We start from the raw sequence: 21,994 nt of genomic DNA, 5'->3' as shown, positions 1-21,994 counted from the left end.
GTCTAATGTACAACTTCCAGCAAGTCACGATAATAATAATTCTGGTACTTGTTAGACACTTACTATGTGCCAAGCACTGTTCTTAATACTGGGCTATATACAAGTTGGTCAGATAGGACACAGTCCCTGTCCCACATGGGGCTCACAGTCTAAGTAGGAGGGAGTAGGATTCAATCCCCATTTAAAAGATGAGGTAACCGAGGCACAGAAAAGTGAAGTGACTTACCCAGCATCACCCAGCAGACCAGTGGCGGAATTGGGATTAGAACCCAGGTCCCAGGGCTTTATTTGTACCTGTGAAATACAAGATGAGGCGGGGAAAGAGACAAGAGAATAGAGGAGGAAAATACTTCTTTTGCAAGAATGGACTCTCTTCTACAGTTGGTTAAACCACATCGATCTTGTCCTTTAAAGGCCTTCTTCTCCATTTAAGTTTAGTGAGTAACCACGGGGGCTATGGGGGCTATAAATGGGCTTCCATCCATCATCCATCGTATTTATTGAGCACTTACTGTGTGCAGAGCACTGTACTAAGCGGCTGGGAAGTCCAAGTTGGCAACATATAGAGACAGTCCCTAACCAACAGTGGGCTCACAGTCTAAAAGGGGGAGACAGAGAACAAAACCAAACATACTAACAAAATAAAATAAATAGAATAGATATGTACAAGTAAAATAAATAAATAAATAGAGTAATAAATATGTACACATATATATACATATATACAGGTGCTACGGGGAAGGGAAGGAGGTAAGATGGGGGGGATGGAGAGGGGGACGAGGGGGACAAATGGCTTTGTCCATTTGTCTCCAGGAAATTGGTGACCTATGGACCAATGTTCTTGGGCAGCAGCAAACTGGATGGGTTGAAATGATCAGCTTCCTGAAAACAAATTCACACCCGCATCTCCAGCAATCTGAGCATTGTGTTCTCACAAACCCCTGTTTTACGGAAAGGTTGCTCTGCAGTTGCTCTCACCCTTTCCAACCCTGGATGCGTGCACACAGCCATTTCTTGGGCCAGGGCTCCCTGATTCCCTCGCAAGGATCTAGCCAGGAAGCATATGGAAAACACATGTTATGGCAGAAGTGAGGGTGTGTGCATTCACGTAGACAGGGAGGCCAACTCTAAATATTGAACACAGGGTGGAGTTAGGATGGCGCGTTGAGGTAGAACAGTGAAGGAGCAAGGCTCTGAGGGGGACAGAGAGGAAAAGAGAGGTAGGCAGATAAGAGGCGAAGACCCAAAAAACCATAAGAGAGAGAAGGGAGAAGAAGGGAAAGGCATTCACTTTCCGGGCCATCCAGTTGCCTGTGCCAGAAGCAGAGAAGCCTAGTGGAAAGTGCACAGGATTGAGAGTGGGAAGACTTGGCTTCTAAAGCTGGTTCTGTCGCTTGCCTGCTCTGTGATCTTACACAAATCACTTTCTTTCTCTGTGCCTTGGTTCCCTTAACTGTAATGTGAGGATAAAGTACCTATTTTCCCTTCCCCTTAGACCGAATCCCATCTGGGACAGGGTCTGTGTCTGATCTGCTTATATTGGATCTCCCCCAGCACTTATCAAAGTGCTTGGCATATAGTAAGTACTTAAGAAATACCGCAGTATCATTCTAATCCTGGCTCCATCGGTTGTCTGCTGTGTGACCATGGGCACATCCTTTCAATTCCCTGTGCATCGGTTACCTCATCTGTAAAATGGGGATTAAGACTGTGAGCCCCATGTGGGACAGGGACTTTGTCCAACCTGATTAGCTTGTATCTACCCCAGTGTCTAGAACAGTGCCTGGCACATAGTAAGTAATATCATTATTATTAACAAATAATGACAAACGTCATTATTATTATTGTTATTATCGTTATTCTCCCCTTCACTGGGTTAAGGGCTGGATCAGGCAAGTTCCTTCCAACTTTGGCCTTAGAGACTCATGGGAATGCAGCAAGTGTCTTGGCTCTGCTGCTGCTGTGGTGCTGTGAACCCCATCATCCTGTAACCTTCACAACAGTTCCCTGTGTGCGCAACGGCCAAGACAAGCCACAGATCCATGCTGGGAGGCTCTGTGGAGAGGCTCTGGTTCCACTGGTTTATACTACTGCAGCAGTTTCAGAACCACAACCCCCATCTTACCCTCCTGTGGCTTTGGGGCCAGGAGAGAGCAGAGCCTCTCTGGCTTGGCCTCAGAGCCCCATAAGGCTGAGGAAAAACCACAGGACCTGGCTTCTACTGTCAGGAAGCAAGAGATGGACTCAGTACCTCCGGATCTGCTTCCACCTCCCAAAGGCAGAGCTAGCCTACCCCACCTAAAAGGCCGTTGAATGAGGATAAAGGCTTTGAGCCCACATTGTCAACCCCATGAGGAGATGGTCCCCTACCCTATAGAATTGCATGTGTGTGTATATGCATAAGTTTTAAATTGCTTCTTGATGCTTTCCACTGCGAGATTTTCACTGGGGCAACACTTCTGAGAGGAAAATACCTGACTTGCAACTCCAACTTTATGATATAATCGTGGACGTCCACACTCCTCAGCTGCAAATTCACCACTGACTATTTGGGATGATTAAAAATATTTCCCCTGTTTATGTCATTTCAGATCCTTCAAGCCTGACTTTGTCCTGGTCAGACAGCATGCCTACAGCATGACTCTTGGGGAAGACTTCCGCAGCCTGATCATTGGCCTCCAATATGGGGGCCTGCCCAGTGTGAACTCGCTGTACTCCATCTACAACTTCTGCAGCAAGCCCTGGGTGGTAGGTGGTAGTTTCTCTTTGACATCTGTGACCCCTTGGTTATGCCTGCCCAGCCCCCAAATATTTGTGACCCTGTCGATCCATCACAGCCAGTGAGGCCAAGGTTTAAATGAATTTCGAGGAAAACGCTGGTATCCTGCCTTGACATTTGGTGGTCTGACATGACTAAAGCATTTCTGTAGTCCTTTCCATGGCTAAGATGCTTTCCAACCATGCTTAGCTAACTCACTTCCTTGGATGGAGCCTAGGCTGTAATATGACTTCCCAAATACCCCTAGGACCCAGTGGCAGAAGGGAGCCAGATGATTCTTTTTCCCAAAAGGAAATCCTCAAAGATGGTATTTCAGGGCATGGGTCTTCCTCACATCTTTGATTTGAATGCACTTACATGAAGTGCAGAATTATAGCTAATTCCCACTCCTTACTTCCTGCTCCATTATCCCCCAGAATTAAACCCCTTCAATAAGAGAGAAAGACCTGTAATGCTTCATAAAACACTGGGAAATATTTACTACTTCTATTACTACTACTACTGCTGATATTAATAATAATACTTGTGGTACTTGTTAAGCGCTTACTATGTGCCAGGCACTGTTCTAAGCCCTGAGGTAGATATAAAATAATCAGGTTGGACATTGTCCAATAGTAACATATTAGGTTTCATTCTAGATAAAGAAAAGTGAGGCTTCTTTCATTGAGAAAGGTGTTCCCTTTAGGAGAAAGGCATCTGTAGCATATGCAGCCAAAGAGGAAGAGAAGGGGTAAATTCTATTCCTGACTAATTTATGAGCCTCAAGTGTAGGCTGCTAATAATAAGAATAATTGTGGAATTTCTTAAATACTTACTGTGTCTCAAGCACTGCCCTACATATGGCTCACAGACCAAGAGAAAGGGAAAACAGGTATTTAATCCCTATTTTACAGATGAGGAAACTGAGGCACAGAGAAATTAAGTGACTTGCCCAAGGTCACACAACAGGCAAGTGAAAAAGCTGGGGTTAGACCTGAGGTGCCTTGACTCATAGGTTTGTGCCCTTTCCACAAATTGACTTATTTCACCTCTTTTCCTTTTCCTTGCCATCCAGAGTGGAGGATAGAGCACAACCCTGGGAGTCAGAAGGTCATGGGTTCTAATCCCGACTCCACCACTTCTCTGCTGTGTGACCTTAGGCAAGTCACTTCACTTCTCTGTGCCTCAGTTTCCTCATCTGTAAAATGGGGATTGAGTCTGTGAGCCCCATGTGGGACAAGGGACTGTGTCCAACTTTACCAGCTTGTATTCACCCCAGTGCTTAGTACAGTGCCTGGCACATAGTAGGCACGTAACAAATACCATTATTATTGTTATTAATAATAATAATGATCAACAAAATGGTCTAAAGATCAGCGAGAGGTGAAAGAGAAAGTAATCAACAAACTGGCTATTTAAGCCTGACCTCTACATTAAGCCCAAATGTGGAGTAAAGCAAGCCCTTTGCCAGAGGAGGGAAAACATGTTTTATCATTATTGTCTATGACAGAGCCATTTGGAAATGAAATATGGAGTTTTGTTCTCTTGTGCTGTTCACGGGGAGATACCTAGGGTGTATCCCTAGCCCCACTTAAAAAATGAAAAACAGCATGGCTTAATGGATAAAGCACCAGCCTGAGAGTCAGGAGGTCCTGGGTTTGAACTCTGGCTCAGTCACTTGTCTGCTGTGTGACCTTTGGCAGGTCACTTAGCTTCTCTGGACCTGTAAAATGCAAATTAAGGCTCTGAGCACCATGTAGGACATGGATTATGTCCAACCCGATTACTTTGAATCTACCAGAGCGCTTAGAACAGTGACTGGCACATAGTAAGTGCATAATAAATACCATGAAAATGTGTTTAAATAGTTAAAAACTAGACCCTCCACCCAAGAAAATTTTCCTTAGCACGCCTTGTTCTAGAGGTCCCACAAAGCATGGTACAGTCTGTAGCTTTATCCATTAACAATCAGCTCAGGTTCACATTATATGATTCCTAGGGCCACTGGGGGCATGGTTCACCATTTAAACAAATGCTGGGAAAGAGTGATTCCAGAGCTCCAAAAGCCTCTCTGAAAGGCTGGCTGGGATTGCTGGGTAAGCCTGGCGAAAAGGGACATGCTTTCCAGTTGCCTTCAAGGAACGTTTGGTTATTTTTCCTCTGTGTGGCTAAACTGTTTTTTTATGCTCTTTGTTAAGTGCTTACTATGTGCCAGACACTGTACTAAGCGCTGGGGAAAATATAAGCTAATCAGGTTGGACCCAATCCATGTCCCCATGTGAGACTCACAGGCTTAATCCCCATTTTACAGATGAGGTAACTGTAGTACAGAGAACTGAAGTGGCTTGTTTGAGGTCACACAGCAGACAAGAGGCAGAGATGGGAATAGAACCTAGGTCTTTCTAACTCCCAGGATGAGCTCTATCCACTAGGCCTTGCTGCTTTTTGCCAGGGTCTGCCTGTTTGCCATCCAGCTCCCCTCTTCCCTAGGAAAACAAATCAATGCAGGAAGAAACCTTGATTTCATTCTTTCCAACCTTTTTCTGTATCAGCAAACTGTGTCTGGCCTGAAAATGCCCTTCCCTTCTTCACGTACTTTAAATGTTTTTTAATTTAGTGGAAACAGCTTGATCTAATTGAAAGAGCACAGGCCTGGGAATCAGAGGACCTGGGTTCCATTCCCAGCTCTGCCATTTGCAGATTACGTTACCCCTGGCAAGCCACTTAACCTCTCTGCGCCTCAATTTCCTCAACTATGAAAGAGGATTAATTAATTGTCTCCCTCCTACTTAGACTGTGGTCTTGGTGTGAGCCATGGACTTAGTCTGAGCCAATCATCTTGCTTCTACCCCAGCACTGAGTACGGGGCTTGGCACAAAGTAAATGCTTGGCAAATACCACCATTATCTTTATTATTAAGGCCCCTGGGCCTGCATGCCCAAGCCTGAAGACATCTGACCTGGAAAGAAGATGAGGAAAATGGAACCAGTGATGGGTTTGAGAGAGAACTGAAGCAAGAATGAAGCGTCCATTCTCAGAATGACTTGTTAATTTCGTCACATACCGAAGGCACCTCCAGCTCTGTGAGCTAATTCATTCATTCATTCAATCGTTTTTATTGAGCACTTACTGTGTGCAGAGCACCGTACTAAGTGCTTGGGAAGTACAATTCGGCAATATATCACAGTAAAATTCCAGAATGGCCAGCTGTCCATTAGAGGCAATGCCCTGACCTTGACTAAAGGCGGTAGTTTTCAGGGTTGTTATTATTCATAATAATAATAATAACAATGATAACATTTGTTAAGCACTTACTATGTACAAGGCACTCTACTAAGTGTTGGAGTAAATACAAGGAAATTGGGTTGGACACAGTCCCTGTCCTGCTTGGGGCTCACAGCCTTAATCACCATTTTACAGATGAGGTAACTGAAGTACAGAGAAGTAAAGTGACTTGCCCAAGGTCACACAGCAGATGAGTGGAGGAGCCGGGATTAGAAACCAGGACCTTTTGATTCCCAGATCTGTGCTGTATCCACTAGGCCATGCTGCCTGTTACCCAGCTCTCTACTAATGGGCTTTACTGAGACCTCTTTGACAGTCTGTCAGGTGTGGAACAGACTGCTATGTACAAAATATTTTTTTTCCCCAAGCACTAAATCAGCCTTGAAAATAGACACATGCCTGAAGTAAATACTGATTTGTGCTGGACAAGTAATAAACAAATGCCCATTTCTTATTGTTTTTTTCATTTTAATCATCTGGGGCAAGGGCGGGCAAGTAAAAAGGAAGAAACTTTGTATTTAATAAATATAGCATTTGTTAAGTGTTTTGTGTCAGGCACTATTTTAAATTCTGGGGTATGTACAAGTTAATGAGGTTGGACACAGACACTGTACCACATAGGACTCAAAGTCTAAGTAGGAGGGACCCCTTTTTATAGATGATGAAACTGAGGCACAGAGAAGTGAAGTGACTTCCCCAAAGTCACTCAGCAGGGAAGGTGGCAGAGCCAGTATTAGAACCCAGGTCCTAGACCAAGCTGCTGGTACTTTTCTACAGAGTTGGCCAAATACCATTTTGCTCCTTCAGTAATCTTAGCTTACTTAGAAACCAATGGTAAGAGAACTGAGGAAATCCAACAGGCAGGGTTTCTGTTGGGAGAATATAGAGATTAAACAGGTAATCAGGGAACCGTAAATAAAGAAGGAGACAAGGAAACTCTCAGGTGTTGAAACAAATATTTCCCATTCAGATTTCACCAGGTGTCCTTTCTGTATTCTCTGGGATCCACCAGTGTCAGCCAGGTACCGGTTCTTTTTGGAGACCAGTCACTCATTTGGTGTAATTTATTGAGCATTTAAGTGTGTAGAACACTGTACTAAGCCCTTAGGTTAGTACAATATAAAAGTTGGTAGACATCTTCCCTGCCCACAATGAGCTTACAGTCTAGAGACAGTCTTACAGTCTAGAGAGGAGCTTGCAGACTAGAGTTTACAGTGTAGAGTGCTAATTAAGATAGCTTAATTAATTGAGATTTGTCTCAGATCAGTTAAATGCTGTCATTTTCCCCCCTTCTTTTCTTCTCTGTCATTCTGTCCTCTCACGAACGTTCCCTTCCTCTTCCCCTACTACTCTGTGAGTTCTTTCCTCCCTCCATTTATCAGTCTCTATTTATCCTTTTCTGTCCTTTTCATTGGTACTCTACCCCTCTGCCATGTTTTTCTCCCAGCCCCGCCCTTTTCAGGTACTGCCCCTTATTTTTCAGAGATGTAATGAGGGAAGGGATGAATGAATGGGAAATGGGATCAATGACAGTAGCACACTGTTATGCTGGAGGGGAGAGAGTGACTTGGGAGAATCCAGGGTCATCTGAGGGTCAGGAAGATCACCTCAAATGGGTTGTGGGGCGAATAGTTAGTAAGCCTTCTCTCTTCTGTTCTTTCAGTTCTCCCAACTAATTAAGATCTTCAATTCACTGGGTCCAGAGAAGTTTCCTCTTGTGGAGCAGACGTTTTTCCCCAACCATAAACAGATGGTGAGTGCTTTTGGTGCTTTTTAATCATGCTTTGGAAGGGATGCCTGGGGAGCCTGGAGGACTCTGGGAGTGCTATAAATTTGCCTGATGTTGTGGCAGTGTTGATATCATTACCATTTTAAGGGACCTTTGGAAGGGCGGAGGGCATTATCAGGGAAGAAAAAGGAAACAATATAAGCTGAGAAATAATAGCTGTGGGAAAAGTCTCTGCACCGATCTTCCATGAAGCCAGTTCTCACAGGCAAACTCTGGTTAAGGTACCATGTAGCAGGTCAAATGTCATGCTGTTTGGAGGAAATGGTAAATTTTGGAAAGCAATTCAATGGGGTTCAGGGGATTCCCAGCAAGACAGAATGGCTCCAAAGACTCCTAACTCTGCTTGAAGTGTAAGGTGGCTGGCGATTTTTCCGGCCAAGAGGGATCACTGTACGATCGCTAAAGAATCTTCTTTTGGCAAAGTAAATATGAGTTTCCAGGGACCTCCCATGTTTGTATTAAGCAGAAGGAGAGAAATAGAAGAACTTAAGTGAGACAAGAGACGGAATGTCTGTGATAGAAATAAAACCATTTTACTGTTTAGAATAAAGGACACCCTATAAAAAGTGAACATTATGCAACATTACCTTAAAAGACAATATACATTCACTGAATATAAAATTCATAAATAACATGGAGGAAAACTGTAAACAGTGCTACAAAATTTAGCAACAAATACATTCCTTCCAGACAAGGTTTTCTCCTGGGTGGTTTCCCTTCCGTAACTTTCTGCGACTCAAGGACAGTCCACTGGCTACACGGAAAATTTGGAGATACCTGGGCCTCTGAGAAGCCAGTGCCCAAAAGCACTAAAACAGACCTTTGAGGATTTCTTTTCTGCAGCATTGTCTTCCCACTATGAAAAGGTGGGCCCCTGCAGAGTGGCGTCTGATTTGGAAGCCGTTGATTACCATGTAATTTAATTTTTGCCAGAGCCATCCAGATTTTAAATTTCCTTTTTTTCCCTGTAAATATACTTCAGTCTAGTTTTTTGAATAGCCAGCAGCCAAACACTTAGGTGCTACCCACAAGTTGGAGGGGAAAAACAGGGGGAAGGAAAGACATTACAGTTTCCAAGCCAAGGACATGTTACAATCAGAAGACGAAAACGTCCAAAGTCATGAAATCCTCCTAGATGGGGTCATTTGGAATTGGGGGAGTGTATTTCTAATTGGGCTCCTATAGTTAGCATCGTCCCCTTCCCTCTCCCCTCCTCTCATCACCAGTTATTAGCTTAGGGTCACCAAGAACTCCATCTTCTTTCTAGTGCCTCCAGTCCCGGGGTGGGTGGTTTGGTGAATGACAGGAAGGATATAGATTGAAGAGCAGATTCACCGCAGGCTTCTCTCAGTTAGGGAGGAGTCTGGCCAGATTGACAGTTAACTCGGAGTCAACTCTTGTGTTCAGTTCCTCTGCTCAGTTTGTAGGGGGTGTGATTAAATGTACCGGTAGGTTGTGCTTCGTCGGAGGGGAAAGAATGATTCAAGGGGGCTTCCCCTCCCTCTTTGACTATGGGCCTTCTTTGTTGAAACTCTAACCGGAGGGCCAGGGATTAAGGCTGGGTGGAACCTGAGGCTGAGAGGGCAACAGTTTGAGGCCGTTTGTCCACAACTGTGTAAAGCCTGTAAGACTGTCCCTCCTAGAACAAAAAAAGCAACCTCTTTCATTCCTGAATCCTCCTCAGGACTGAACATATGACATTCCCACCCACTTGCCAAGCTGACATCCTCCAAGTCTGAAATAGCCCATCCTCCAGCATCCCATGTAGTTTGGAAGAGGAAAATGGTAGCCCGTGTAGAGTTTTTTGTTTTGTTTTCTCGACAAGGTGCAGAAATATTACAGCCTACTTAGGACATATGAGCTAGCCAAAAAAGCCACAATAATTTAATTCAAATTCCAAAGTGTCTCAGCTAATTAAAAGACCATAACAATATACAGTAAGTGAACAGGTAAAAATACACAAAAGCTAGAGCTTATAGAAAGCTTAAGCTGCCCTTTGACAACACTCTGCAAACGGTCCTTTGCTTAAACACCATTTCTCCCTCCCCTTGAATGGGAACAATTTTTGTCATTTCACCCTTCTTTCCACCTGTAGGAAACCCCGATTAAGTGATTCCTTTCCCAGTTTTGCTCCAGTCGTATTGTTGGATCAACACGGCTGCTGGAGCATTGGCCTCTGGGGTAGTGACAGCCACCTGACTGTGGGTCAGTGCTAAATTCAGAGATAATCCCAGGAAGGCTCTGAAACATGTGTTGTCAGCCTCGACAAAACCCTATCGACTGTGGGCAGCGGCTCCTTCATCAAACGAGAACAAAGGTGGTACTTTTTCCCCCCATAGGCATTCTTACTCTTCTGCCCAGCACATTTGATTGTGATATATGCCAAATGCCTGTTTCCAGGTGAGAGGGGATTGGCAGGTGTGTCTTTACTGGTTAATAATCCCCAAGACTCAAACCCCCAAAACACATGATCTGAACTATCGGGTTCTTTCAGGCAACTGAGGCCAGACTGTATTTTTAGGTGTCATTCATCCGATGACTCTGAGGGGAAAATGACAAACCAAGGCAGCTCTAGTTCTTAAGTGGAATGAATGGAAGAGACAAAGAATCAAAAGATAAATAATTGTAATCATAAAAAAAGAAAAAAAAATCATGTTAAGTGTCACCATCCCCAACTCTGTAAAATATACACTGTCATCCATTCCGTCAGCAATTCCTCCTTATCAACATTAAAACGTAAAATAATTTTATTTAGAGAATTTATATTATAGTTTTCTTTAAAAAAAAAAATCCTCCAGCCGCCAACAAAACAAATCTCCAGGAACCATCCCGCCGGTGCCATTGTTAATGTGGAGCAGCAGGAATCAGAAAATCCCAGCATCAGGGCCTCCAGTAATTGTGGTCTGAGGAGCTTTGGGACCAAACGGAGTTCTTTGGTTGGGAAAATGAGAACTGCAAGGGAGTGAACTTGCCCAGTGGGCTAGGATTTTTCACCTCTTCCCATTCTCAGTCCAACCCATCCTAACACCCATCTGTTAGGTCTCCTGAGCCTGCTGCTGATCCTAGAGAGGCACTGATGCTGGGGACCACAGAATGTGTGTGGGGAGAGAGTCTAGCGGCTACAGGCACTGTGCTGGAGTTTCAATGTTTAAAATTTAATTGGGGATGAAAAAACAGTTCAACAACTTGGAATGTCATGGTTTCCATTTTTAAACCCTTTCCCCCCAACCCACACACACAAAAAAAGATTAAATTATTGACTTAGTTTTATCAACAAACAACTCTGGGTCTTGTCCAAAAAAATTAGCTTATATCCCTGTCTGTGTGAATGTGTGTATATGAGCACATTCTCTAGCTGAGCTAAATACTAGTGGGCAACAAAACTCCACTCATCTCCAACCCATCTCCCTTTCCCCATCTGCTCTACTTAACTAGATCTTGTAGACTGTGTGTGTGTGTGCGTGTGTATGTGTGTCTGTGAATGAATGTTTTTCTAAAATGTACATGAGACAGATTTCCTGCCAAATACAAACCACAGAATTTCCAGGAGCAATTCTTGTGGGGTTTTAGAAAAGTAAAGACATTAATCTCAGAGCTTCACCTGGTCTGCTCTTCAAGGCAGGATAATTGCCCCCTGGCCTCAGGCAGAGATTTAACTCTTTATATTTAGGAGGCTCAGGAATTCTGACATGAAGCTAGATTCCCCTAGAAAGTAAGTTTAGAAAAGAGGGATGCTTTCTTGCCAGTTTCTTTATCATACCGAGATGGGTGAAGTCAAAACACTCTGTGCACTCACTCACTCTTCTCTTCTCCTCTCTCTCTCTCTCTCTCTCTCTCTCTCTCTCTCTCACACACACACACACACACACACACACACACACACTCTCTCTCTCTCTCACCCACCTATCCAGATTCTCCCCCTGCTGTTGTACTCCAATTCCATATCTTTTATATTTAAAAAAAAACTGCCCAGATTCCTCTGGGGTCAATGGGCAATGGACCTTAACCAATCGCCATCCCCTTCGTCCTTCAGAAAATGTCTTGTGTAATTTGCGCACTGAGGCGAAGGGGGCAGGGAGGTGAAAAAGCGGAGATTACAATGCCCAACTGGGATAGTTTTTAGATTTTTGTTTTCCTAAAAAAATATAGATTATATAGACACTGATAAGAGGAGTACAAGCTCCTTGTTCTTTCTGGCATGCCATCCTAAATCCCCAGAACAACAGGTCTGAGGGAAATGGGTGGTAGCGAACCAAAAAGAAGAAAATAAAAAGTGTGATTAACAATAAACTCAGTATGACGGCATAGACTTTTCTTTAAGTGTTCGAAGTGCTAAATTTGCAAGAAAACAGGCACTAATTTTTCATTGTCATCATCATCTGGTAAGAGTTAGTGTCCGAGGGAAGCTCTGCCAATAGGGAGGGAAGAGACAGGGGGAGGGGAGAGGTGCTCAGGGGTCTGTAGCATTGATGATCGTCTTGTCGGGAGGCGCCCAGCCTCTGTACCAACTGCAGTAACCTCCCTTCTGCCGGATGCAAGCATAGTGCTTGGACTGGTATCCAGGGTAGCCGAAGTTGGAGAGCATGTCTGTCCAGAGGCACTCGTTCTTGGAGGTCACGAAACAAGGCAGGTAGTAGCAGGATTTGATCTGCCGTGACAGAAAACAAAAGGTAAGGGCCCAGAAAAAAAGCCAACCCTATTCAGATCGCTCCTTCCGCTGTCAACCTCGATACCTAGGACCCCAAAGGAAAGCAAACTTCAAAAGAAGCTTCCCTCCAGGCACTGAAATGTACCAAAATTTATAGTTTTGACAGGTTATTTTTTTCAGCATGGGAGTGGTGGGGGAAAGTCAACATTCTGAAAACAGATGAACTAAAAACAATTATGGTATTTTTTAAGTGCTTACTATGCTCCGGGCACTGTTCTAAGCGCTGGGCACAAGGTATGTTTTGGGCCTGGGGAACAGGGTGGATGTAATATGGGGAAAGGGCTAATCAGTGGAGAGGTAAAAATCTGGTCGGTCTTCTCTTGTCCCCTAACTCCCGTGGCAAGAGGAGCTGTTGGAGCCTGAGGAAATCCTCAGTGGCTCATTCATTTCTCTCCTGGCACCCCTGAAGGACCTGGGTTTGTGGTCTGAGAGGAGCAGGTGTATTTTTGTTTGAGCAAGGTTCATTCAGATGGAAGCCCAACCCACATTGCATGCCCAGAAAGAAAGCGGCCCCTCCAGGGTAGAGGTTTTGGGTGAGGAAGACCTGAAGTAGGGATTTATCGAGGAGATCTATCCCTGCTCTGCTCTCTGAGCCCGGATCCTAAGCCTTAGACTTTGTCAGCCCCCACCGCCAACCCAAACTCTCAGCTGCGTTGTGGTTCATTCCAGCTAACTGAAGCTTTGCGATACCGGCTAATATATGGCCAATAATAATAACGGTATTTGTTGAGCACTTCCTAAGATCCAGGCACTGTACTAAGCGCTGGGGTAGATAGAGGCTAATCAGGTTGGACATCGTTCATGTTCCACATGGGGCTCACAGTCTTCATCCCCATTTTAATAATAACAATAATAATTATGGTATTTGTCAAGCATTTACTATGTGACTGGCACTGTACTGAGCACTAGGGTGGTTACAGGCAAATTGAGTTGGACACAGTCTCTGTCCCATTTAGGGCTCAAGGTCTCAATCTCCATTTTACAGATGAGGTAACTGAGGCCTGGAGAAGTGAAGTGACTAGCCCAAGGTCACCCAGCAGATAAGTGTCAGAGCCAGGATTAGCCCTTCTGACAGGCCTTCTCCTAGGCCTGTACTCTATCCAATTCGCCATGCCGGTTCAAGGCTAGGACTACCCATTTTCCATTAAATGCACAATAGGCATCACATCTGTTCCAAGAGGGAGCCAAAAGACATTTCTTCCCTCCTATTTACATCAACTACTACTGCTGACACAGTCTCCTCCCCGGAAGCTCAGCCTGGCAGGACAATCCTCAGCATGGGCTCAATCTCACAGACACACTCCTTGCTTCCCGGCAGGCCTTGCATGCCCCGACAGCCTCCATTACCTTGCAGTTGCAACCCAGATGGTAACGATAATTCAGGCCTTTGCGCTGGGAGAGGGTCAGTTGGTCCCATCGCTCAACAAAGTTACATAGGCCAGTGTACACCTTTCCGTCATAAACACGGCCTGGGGGAGGAAAGGGAGGAAGAAGAAATACATAGTTGAGATAAATCCTCTGCCTAAGAATAACAATTGTTTTACTATTTGTTATATGCTTATCTGTGCCACGCACTGTGTTAAACACTGGGATAGGTCCAACCAATCCAATCATTCATTCATTCAATCATATTTGTTGAGCACTTACTGTGTGCAGAGCACTGTACTAAGCTCTTGGGAAGTACAAGTTGGCAACATATAGAGACGGTCCCTACCCAACAGCGGGCTCACAGTCTCAGACATAGTCCCTGTCACATATGAGGCTCACAGGGAGAGAGAACAGGTGTAGAATCCCCATTTTACAGAGGAGGAAACTGAGGCACAGAGAAGTGAAGTGACTTGCCCAAAGTCACGCTCCTTCATAACTGTGAATCATGTGATTGGGATGGGTGGGGGCTTTGGAGAGGTGGCATGGTTTAGGAGATGGGGGTTTGGATCCTAGTCGTCATCCTAATCTTTCCCTGCTGGGAAGGCAGCCCTTCCACTTAGCCCTTCTAGAAAATGGGCTGATGTGAATCTACTGGGCTCTGCTCAGTGACTATACCATGCCAAAGCTCCTGCTTTGACTGTTGGGGAACCAAGTTTTGTTTGGTTTGTCTACAACAGGAATTCAGTTTTGCCAAGCTGGCCTCCACCAGTGTTGAGCTTTGCTTCCCAGAAGAGAAACCTTGCCAAAAGCCCCAGGTGACTCTAGCTAGTATTACTCTACTTGATCCAACATAATGTTTTTACTCGGAATAAGTATGAAATGAATACAAAATATAATGTGCCTTCTTTTAAAATAGTCAGTGGCTCTTAATGTAGGCTTGTCTGGCTGTAACCTACAACCCCACCCTCCAAGTCAGTGCGATGTAAATATTTACTTGTGTACCCAGGTCATGCTAAAAGTTGAGGAGAATTTCAGCCATTCCAAGAGTAGTTGGGTTCAGCTGGTTTTCCTTTCCAGAGCACCTTCTGCAGACACTATTGCCTGCAAGGGCACTAACACACTTTTCTTTTCTGTAAAAAAATGGTATTTAAATGCTTATTATGTTCCAGGCACTATACTAAGTGCTGGAGTTGATACAAACGTATCAGCTTGGACACAGTCCCTGTCCCACATGGAGCTCACAGTCTTATTCCCCATTTTATAGGAAACTGAGGCACAGAGAAGTGAAGTGACTTGCTCAAGGTTACCCAGCAGACAAGTGGCGAGGCCAGGATTAGAACCCAGGTTCTTCTGACTCCCATGCCTGTGCTCTCTCCTCGAGGCCACACTGCTATTAATTCCTTTCCTTTCCTCATCCACAGCAAAGAGGTGGGGAGGTCTCTTGACAGAAAAATGGTTTCAGGTGTGTGGAAGAAGTTTTACCTGTCAGCAGGTACTGGTACTTGTTCACTTCCAGCTTCAGCCCGCAAAGACTTTCAGAAGCTTCCGTGTAGATGTACTGCACATGGGGCATCTTGCTGAAGCCTCGGTACATCTGTGGGAAAGAGTACAGGCTCTGTTATCGTCATCATCATCATCAATTGTATTTATTGAGCGCTTACTGTGTGCAGAGCACTGTACTAAGCGCTTGGGAAGTACAAGTTGGCAACACATAGAGACAGTCCCTACCCAACAGTGGGCTCACAGTCTAAAAGGGGGAGACAGAGAACAAAACCAAACATACTAACAAAATAAAATAAATAGAATAGATATGTACAAGTAAAATAAATAAAGAGCTGAAAAGGGGATCGCTCAATGGCAAATTCAATTCTCACCTTGGTTTTAGAGTTCATTCCTGTCCCTCTCTCCCCTCAGCACACCCTGCCACTCTATTAAGTCACCTTTCAATCAATCCATCAATGGTATTTATGGAGCGCTTGCCAGGTGCAGAGCACTGTACTAAGTGCTTGGGAGAATACAATACAATAAAGTTGGATGGTTCCCATCCCTGCCTTCAGGGAGCTTACCATCCATTACTTTCGCCCCATTCCCACACTGGTGTTTGATCCCCATTACCCCAAGTGCTTAGAATAGCCTCTCTGTCTTCCCTCCTGTCATCCAAACTTCTCCCACCAGGAAGCAGGCCCTAATGAAGCACCTCCAGAAGGAATTCCCATCTCCTTGTTATTTCTTTCAAACTAGACTGTAAACTCGTGGTGGGCAGGGAACATCTCTGCCAATTCTGCTGTATTGTACTCTCCAAAGCACTTAGTACAGTGACTTGTCCAAGATCACACAGCAGACACGTGACAGAGCCAGGAATAGGACCCATAAACTTCTGAGTCCCAGGCCTGTGCTCTATCCGCTATGCCATGCTTCCTAGAGGAAGTCCTGTTCGGGAACTGATCCACCACGTGGTTTGGAAAAGTTTGCTGTTTGCATGTATACTACGTCGCATTGCTGTTTGCTGTTTGCATGTATACTATGTTGCATTGCTCCGGGGTTTCTCCCACACCCCTTTCCAGATGACTGGAACTGGGACTTTCCAGGGACTGGGAATGCAGTCCACTGCCTCAGGCTGGGGGCTAGGGGCTTTTCCAGTGCATAAAGCAAGCCGGTTTCCCATCCTGTTGGCAGGTCTGGTGGCGGCTCTTCGAGGTGAGAAATGGCATTTGTGTTTCCGAACCGGTGCGTCTGCTCAATAAATACCATCCGCTGATTGATCTGAGCCCATGCAGGCCGAGGCTGAGTCTGCTCTGGGCTCTCAGGGCAGGAGTTCAGACCTCCATGCACAGGCATGTTGCAACCATTTTGGAATTAGGGATGTAGTTGTGGGAAGTGGACGGAGGCAGTGCTGGGATGTTGGCACAATTGAAGTGGCATTCCAATCTACGTGGGGACTGTGGCTTTAACTCCTCTAATTTTTATGATGGTATTTGTTAAATGCTTACTATGTGCCAGGCACTGTATTAAGTGCTGGGGCAGGTGCAGGCTAATCAGGGTGGACACAATCCATGTCCCACATGAGACTCATAGTCTTCATCCCCCATTTTACAGATGAGGTAACTGAGGCACAAAGGAATTAAGTGAGTTGCCCAAGGTCACACAGCAGACAAGTGGTGGAGCGTAGATTAGAAGCCAGGTCCTTCTGGCTCCCAGACCCGGGCTCTATCCACTAGGTAACGTTGCTTCTCAAGTCCCTAGACATTTTTCTTGACGTTTCACTCTGGTTCCAGGAATTAGAGGCTGAGGAGAATCATTTCCATCGAGGTAGTGCTGGGGGATGGATGAAAGGGGCAAAAAAAAGGACCAAGGGTCTTTGATCCACCTTCCCTAATTAGTTTAGGAATGGTTGTCGCTCCAGAAGGATCTGAGCAAGGTAAACCTTCAGGTTAAAGGTGATGGGTAGTAGGGGGAAGAGGAGACGAAGTCATGGAGTTGAGGTGGGTCCATTTCATAACAACCTTCTCATCCTGCTACATATATCCAGAGCCCATTGAGAAGTAGTGTGGCTTAGTGGATAGAGCACCAGCCTGGGAGTCGGAAGGACCTGAGTTCTAATCCTGGCTCCACCACATGTCTGCTGTGTGACCTTGGGCAAGTCACTTCACTTCTCTGGGCCTCATTTCCTCATCTGTAAAATGGGGTTTAAGTCTGTGAGCCCCATGGGGGACAGGGACTGTGTCTAACCCGATTAACTTGTATCTATCCCAGTGCTTAGAACAGTGTTTGGCCCATAGTAAGCGCTTAACAAGTACCATGATAATTATTATTATTATTCCATTCTGCCAGAGAGGCAGGGGAACTTCAAAGCAGATTTTCCTCCATTATTATTATTTTTTTTGCTAGTTAATGCACCTGCAGGAAGTAAGCTCTTCCAGAGTTGAACAATTTGATCACAACCCCTTCCTGTCCAAGGACAAGTTAAAAGGCGTGACCTTTTGTTCCTCTCCATGTGGGACATCCATGCTGGCCACCACAGCACATTAACCAATACATGCTACTTTCCCGTGACCAATGCCTTGCTCTTGCTTAGGAGACAGTTTGCGGAATACGATTTCTCCTGGCCAAGAGCAGCTCCTGCTATCATAGAGTCTCAGTAGAAATCAGGATTGGGCACATTTAGCTACAAGCCACCACCTTCAGGCTGAGAGGCCCCAGGGTTTAATCTCGGGTTTTGGATTTGTCATGAGCCATTACCAATTTCCAATTTTCTCTCCTATGCATGCAGACCTACACTTTTCCTCCCAAGTTTGCAGAGTAGATGGCTGCCTCTTCAATCAGGACTGGAGAGAGAAGTTGGGGATATGAGGGGAAGAGAGTGGAGAGGAGGGGTTGAGAAGAGTTGCCTTTCAGTATTGATTCAGGTTCAAGGCTTTCTTCATTGCTGTGAGGGTGAGAGCAACCCCCCTCCAAAACCAAAAGGAGTGTGATTGGACGCCCAGTCTCAGAGCACTCATGTTTTTCACACTCCATCACTACGCTTTGAGTGAGCCTTCACCCCATCTGACTCTGGTATGCTCTAATCTAATCTGGTACGCTGTTGCGGACAGTGTGATGCAACTGCCAAAACACAAGACAAGCTTGTTTTCTCCTCCCTCTTACAATATTCTCTGATGCATCCCTTGGCAAAATATCACCAAGAAAGAACTGACTAAACAGCGAACCCAGGTGATCCTGATCTAAAATGGAAGAAATGAGCTGGTTTTCCCAAGCCTCGAAAGGGGGCATGGCTTTTGCCTCATTCCAACATTAGCAGGGCCACATCTCATTCATTCAATCGTATTTATTGAGTGCTTACTGTGGTAGAGGGAAGGAATCAGGGGCTCGTGATAGGGAGGCATCATCATAGATGGGGTCCAGAGATGACCCTGATAACCGGGGAAGGGGGAGGCACCGTATTTCATATTTTTTTCTGCAGGTTGCTATTTTGTTGGTGATGAAGGGGTTGCTCTGTCTGGGTCCGGGTGGGGGACAGAGCTTAGGAGGCAAATGATTCATCTCCGAATTGTAGTTGCATCGGTAGATACAGAAGAAGGCATGGATGGAGGGGTGGGAGTTATCAGGCCTCTAGCCAGTTCCGACCAGTGCCTCGATTTTGTGAAACCTAGGCGAATGTGCTGCCCGTTAGGAAAGCATAAATAACTCCCCAGCCCTGGGCCTCAGAAAAACCAGTGCAGGAAAGGATGAAAAGGGGAAATTCCAACCCCAGGGATCAACCCTTGGCTGCATTGGCCTTGGTGACAGGGGGTTGCTGGGATAGCTTATGAAACCACTTTCCAGCTGTCTTCCCCGCAGCTTTGTTGCTGGGCCATAAAGAGCCTCATAAAGAGAATGATTGTTATGAGGCAAGCGTGTGACTGTGTTTTCTGAACCTTTACTTGGTCTAATATGTTTCAGATTTGCTGTAATCCCTGCCAAAGGCTTTGCAGTGGGCTTTTTGGGTTGTTGCTTCCCTTCCCCCACCCATCCTCTGCAGCCACCTCCCAGAAGACATGAACTGGCCTTACGGCTGAGATGAGGCAGATGAAGCAGCCAAGGAAAACAATCCAGGCCTGATTTTTTTTAAACATTACATAACAAGAGGTCAATTGGCTCTTCAAAAAAAAAAATTTTTTTCCAAAGCAGCAGGTTCTGTGAAAGCTGCAATTACAATGTAAGGCCCAGGGGAGTAGTGGGTAATGAGAGATCTGGGGAGTCTTTTTCCTCTAGGGCACCAGGTCAAATGACTAGGGTGACCACCTGGCAGCCACACCAGTGGCTGACGGGAAGCTCTGTCGGCCATGTCGGGGCAGCATGAGGCACCCTGTGCCAAAACAGAAGAGCGGTTGGAGCCTGCGGGTGGGTACGGGGAACAGGCTCACCCGAGTTCCCCTCCACACCTGGGCTGGTTGCAGGGTCAATGGACCCGACTTTTAAGAGAAGAGAAGCAGCACGGCCTAGTGAAAAAAGCATGGACTTGGGCTCTAATCCTATCTCCAGCACTATGCCCACTGTATCACCTTGGTCAAAGTGCTTAACTTCTCTGTGCCTCAGTTTCCTCAGGGATTTACTACCTGTTCTCTCATTCCCTTAGGTTGAGGAACAGAGACTGTGCCTGACCTGATTCACTTGTACATACCCTAGGGCTTAGTACAACGGCTGGCACATAGAAAGTTTTAAAGAAATACCACAATTATTAGCGTTATTACTTTTAAAATTCTGGCCCTCATTCTAGCAGTAGCTGCCACGCGTGTCCATGCTAATAGCCTCCCTTCTGCCAGAATGCACGCTATCACTACGCATTTTTGATAGAACACAATGGCAGAATTAAAAAAGTTATTCCGACAATGTGCAACTGCCAGGATGTGTTGCAGTGAGGTGTCAGAAGCAATGATTGTGGATGGCAGTGGATACAGAAGCAATACTACAACGCAAGTTTTCCGAAGCAATGATTGTGGATGGCAGTGGATATAGAAGGAATACTACAATGCAAGTTTTCCTTAAGACAGGTTTCTTCAAGAATACAATCCCCATTTTATAGGAGAACATAATATACTAAGGCTCAGCATGACTGGCATCCTCCCATACCAAGTACAGGTCACAGGATCCAGAGGCATGCGTCTCTGGGATGGGACTCAGTAGGCTTGGGTTCTACTCTCAACTCTGTTACTCAGTGTGTGATGTTGGGCAAATCACTTAACCTCTCTGCACCTCGGTTTCCCCATCTGTAAAATGGGGATAATACTTGCTCATCTCTACCTCAAGGGATTGTTGTGTGGTCAGAGAGATCACCGCTGGGAAAAGTGTGGGGAATGATTTCTAGTGCGGGTGTGTGAAATCCCAGAGTTGAGGTTACCCTTGTCCCCGCTGAGGTTCAATTTCTCAAAACATTCGTGGTTGGCCAAACCACAGATGATAGACCATGGGCTTAAGGGATAAAAGAGATTCGGAACTGTCTAGCTTCTGTCCAACCAGGTGAAATTCAAAAAAGATTGTAGGACAAAACTCTTACCCTGTTAGTCATACACTACTTAGAGTTAATTGTTACCACAGGGTTGCGTCCTCAGAGTCCTAGTTATGAACATGCCAAATTTCGATTGGAAAAACTATTGTTGCCAGAGAAGTCTTTAGCTGGTGATACACCAACACAGAGAGGATCGAGAGTTATGAAATGGAAGGAGGACTCTCCATCCAGAATGCAGAAGCTTCAGAAAATAAAACTGGTTTGGGATAGTAAGTTTAGCTATCTTCCTGTTTGAAGGTGAAGCCACTGACCATAAGCTCTTATCCATGGGTAGGTGTGCTTGAAAATGCCACTCTGTATACATGTACAAATTCTTGGCTTCTCCGTCTTCCTCAAGTCCTCATTCAAGGACTTCAGCATGAAAATTCAGAGTGAAAGGGAACTCTTCACATTCGCTGGTGCCTTACTCATACTCTTCTTCCTCCACCCCTTTCCCTGACCTTGGAAAAGCTGTTACCACGAAGACATTTCTATGTTACAGTAGCTGAGGCTAACAGAACTCACCTTCATTTGCTTGATGGTGTATCTTAGGGTTCCAAAAGGCCCCTCCTTCACAAGCTTTTTCCCCACTACCTTGGCACGTATCACTGCCAAGACAAAAAGAAAAAAAATAGACTGTGGTAAATGAACCAATATCACATTATCAGTCAATCAATAAATGATATTTGTTGAGCGCTTACTGTGTGCAGAGCACTGTGTAATACTACAAAGCTGGTACACGTGATCCCTGTCCACAAGAAGCTTAGAGTCTACAGGGGGAGGCAGACATTAAAATAAAGATAGGGGAAACAGTAGAGTAAACACTCTAATAGCAAGTCTCTTTGGGGTCCCCAGGCCAAAGAATAGTTATTTCATCCTAGAGCCAGCTGGATGGATAACTTTGTTTATCTGAGCAAGAACTCTAAAGGGAGACAAAAGGAAAACTAGCCAGTGAACAGATTTACTCTGCCAATAATTTCTGTGAATTTTTATTTCAACTAGTTGTGCCATAATATGTGCATTCTGTAGGTGTTGGAGCTGGGCCGCGGTTATGGAATGTGG

General features: G+C 45.2%; 2 protein-coding genes across 2 annotated transcripts in view; one reads left to right on the top strand and one right to left on the bottom strand.

The window, feature by feature from the left end:
* SYN3 (synapsin III) overlaps nucleotides 1-21,994 on the top strand; it is a 350,093-nt gene that overhangs the window by 91,963 nt on the left and 236,136 nt on the right. Inside the window, exons 5-6 of the mRNA XM_038756250.1 lie at nucleotides 2,592-2,748; nucleotides 7,707-7,796. Coding sequence (XP_038612178.1) covers nucleotides 2,592-2,748; nucleotides 7,707-7,796 — 247 coding nt within the window. The remainder of the gene's footprint in view (nucleotides 1-2,591; nucleotides 2,749-7,706; nucleotides 7,797-21,994) is intronic.
* TIMP3 (TIMP metallopeptidase inhibitor 3) overlaps nucleotides 8,341-21,994 on the bottom strand; it is a 58,033-nt gene continuing 44,379 nt past the window's right edge. Inside the window, exons 2-5 of the mRNA XM_038756251.1 lie at nucleotides 21,458-21,540; nucleotides 15,391-15,502; nucleotides 13,888-14,009; nucleotides 8,341-12,480 (exon numbers count right to left, since the gene is read on the bottom strand). Coding sequence (XP_038612179.1) covers nucleotides 12,283-12,480; nucleotides 13,888-14,009; nucleotides 15,391-15,502; nucleotides 21,458-21,540 — 515 coding nt within the window. The 3' untranslated portion in view covers nucleotides 8,341-12,282. The remainder of the gene's footprint in view (nucleotides 12,481-13,887; nucleotides 14,010-15,390; nucleotides 15,503-21,457; nucleotides 21,541-21,994) is intronic.

The sequence above is a fragment of the Tachyglossus aculeatus genome, chromosome 14 (assembly GCF_015852505.1).
Source record: "Tachyglossus aculeatus isolate mTacAcu1 chromosome 14, mTacAcu1.pri, whole genome shotgun sequence".
NCBI classification, from domain to species: Eukaryota; Metazoa; Chordata; class Mammalia; order Monotremata; family Tachyglossidae; genus Tachyglossus; species Tachyglossus aculeatus.
This window is presented reverse-complemented; position numbering and strand designations above follow the sequence as displayed.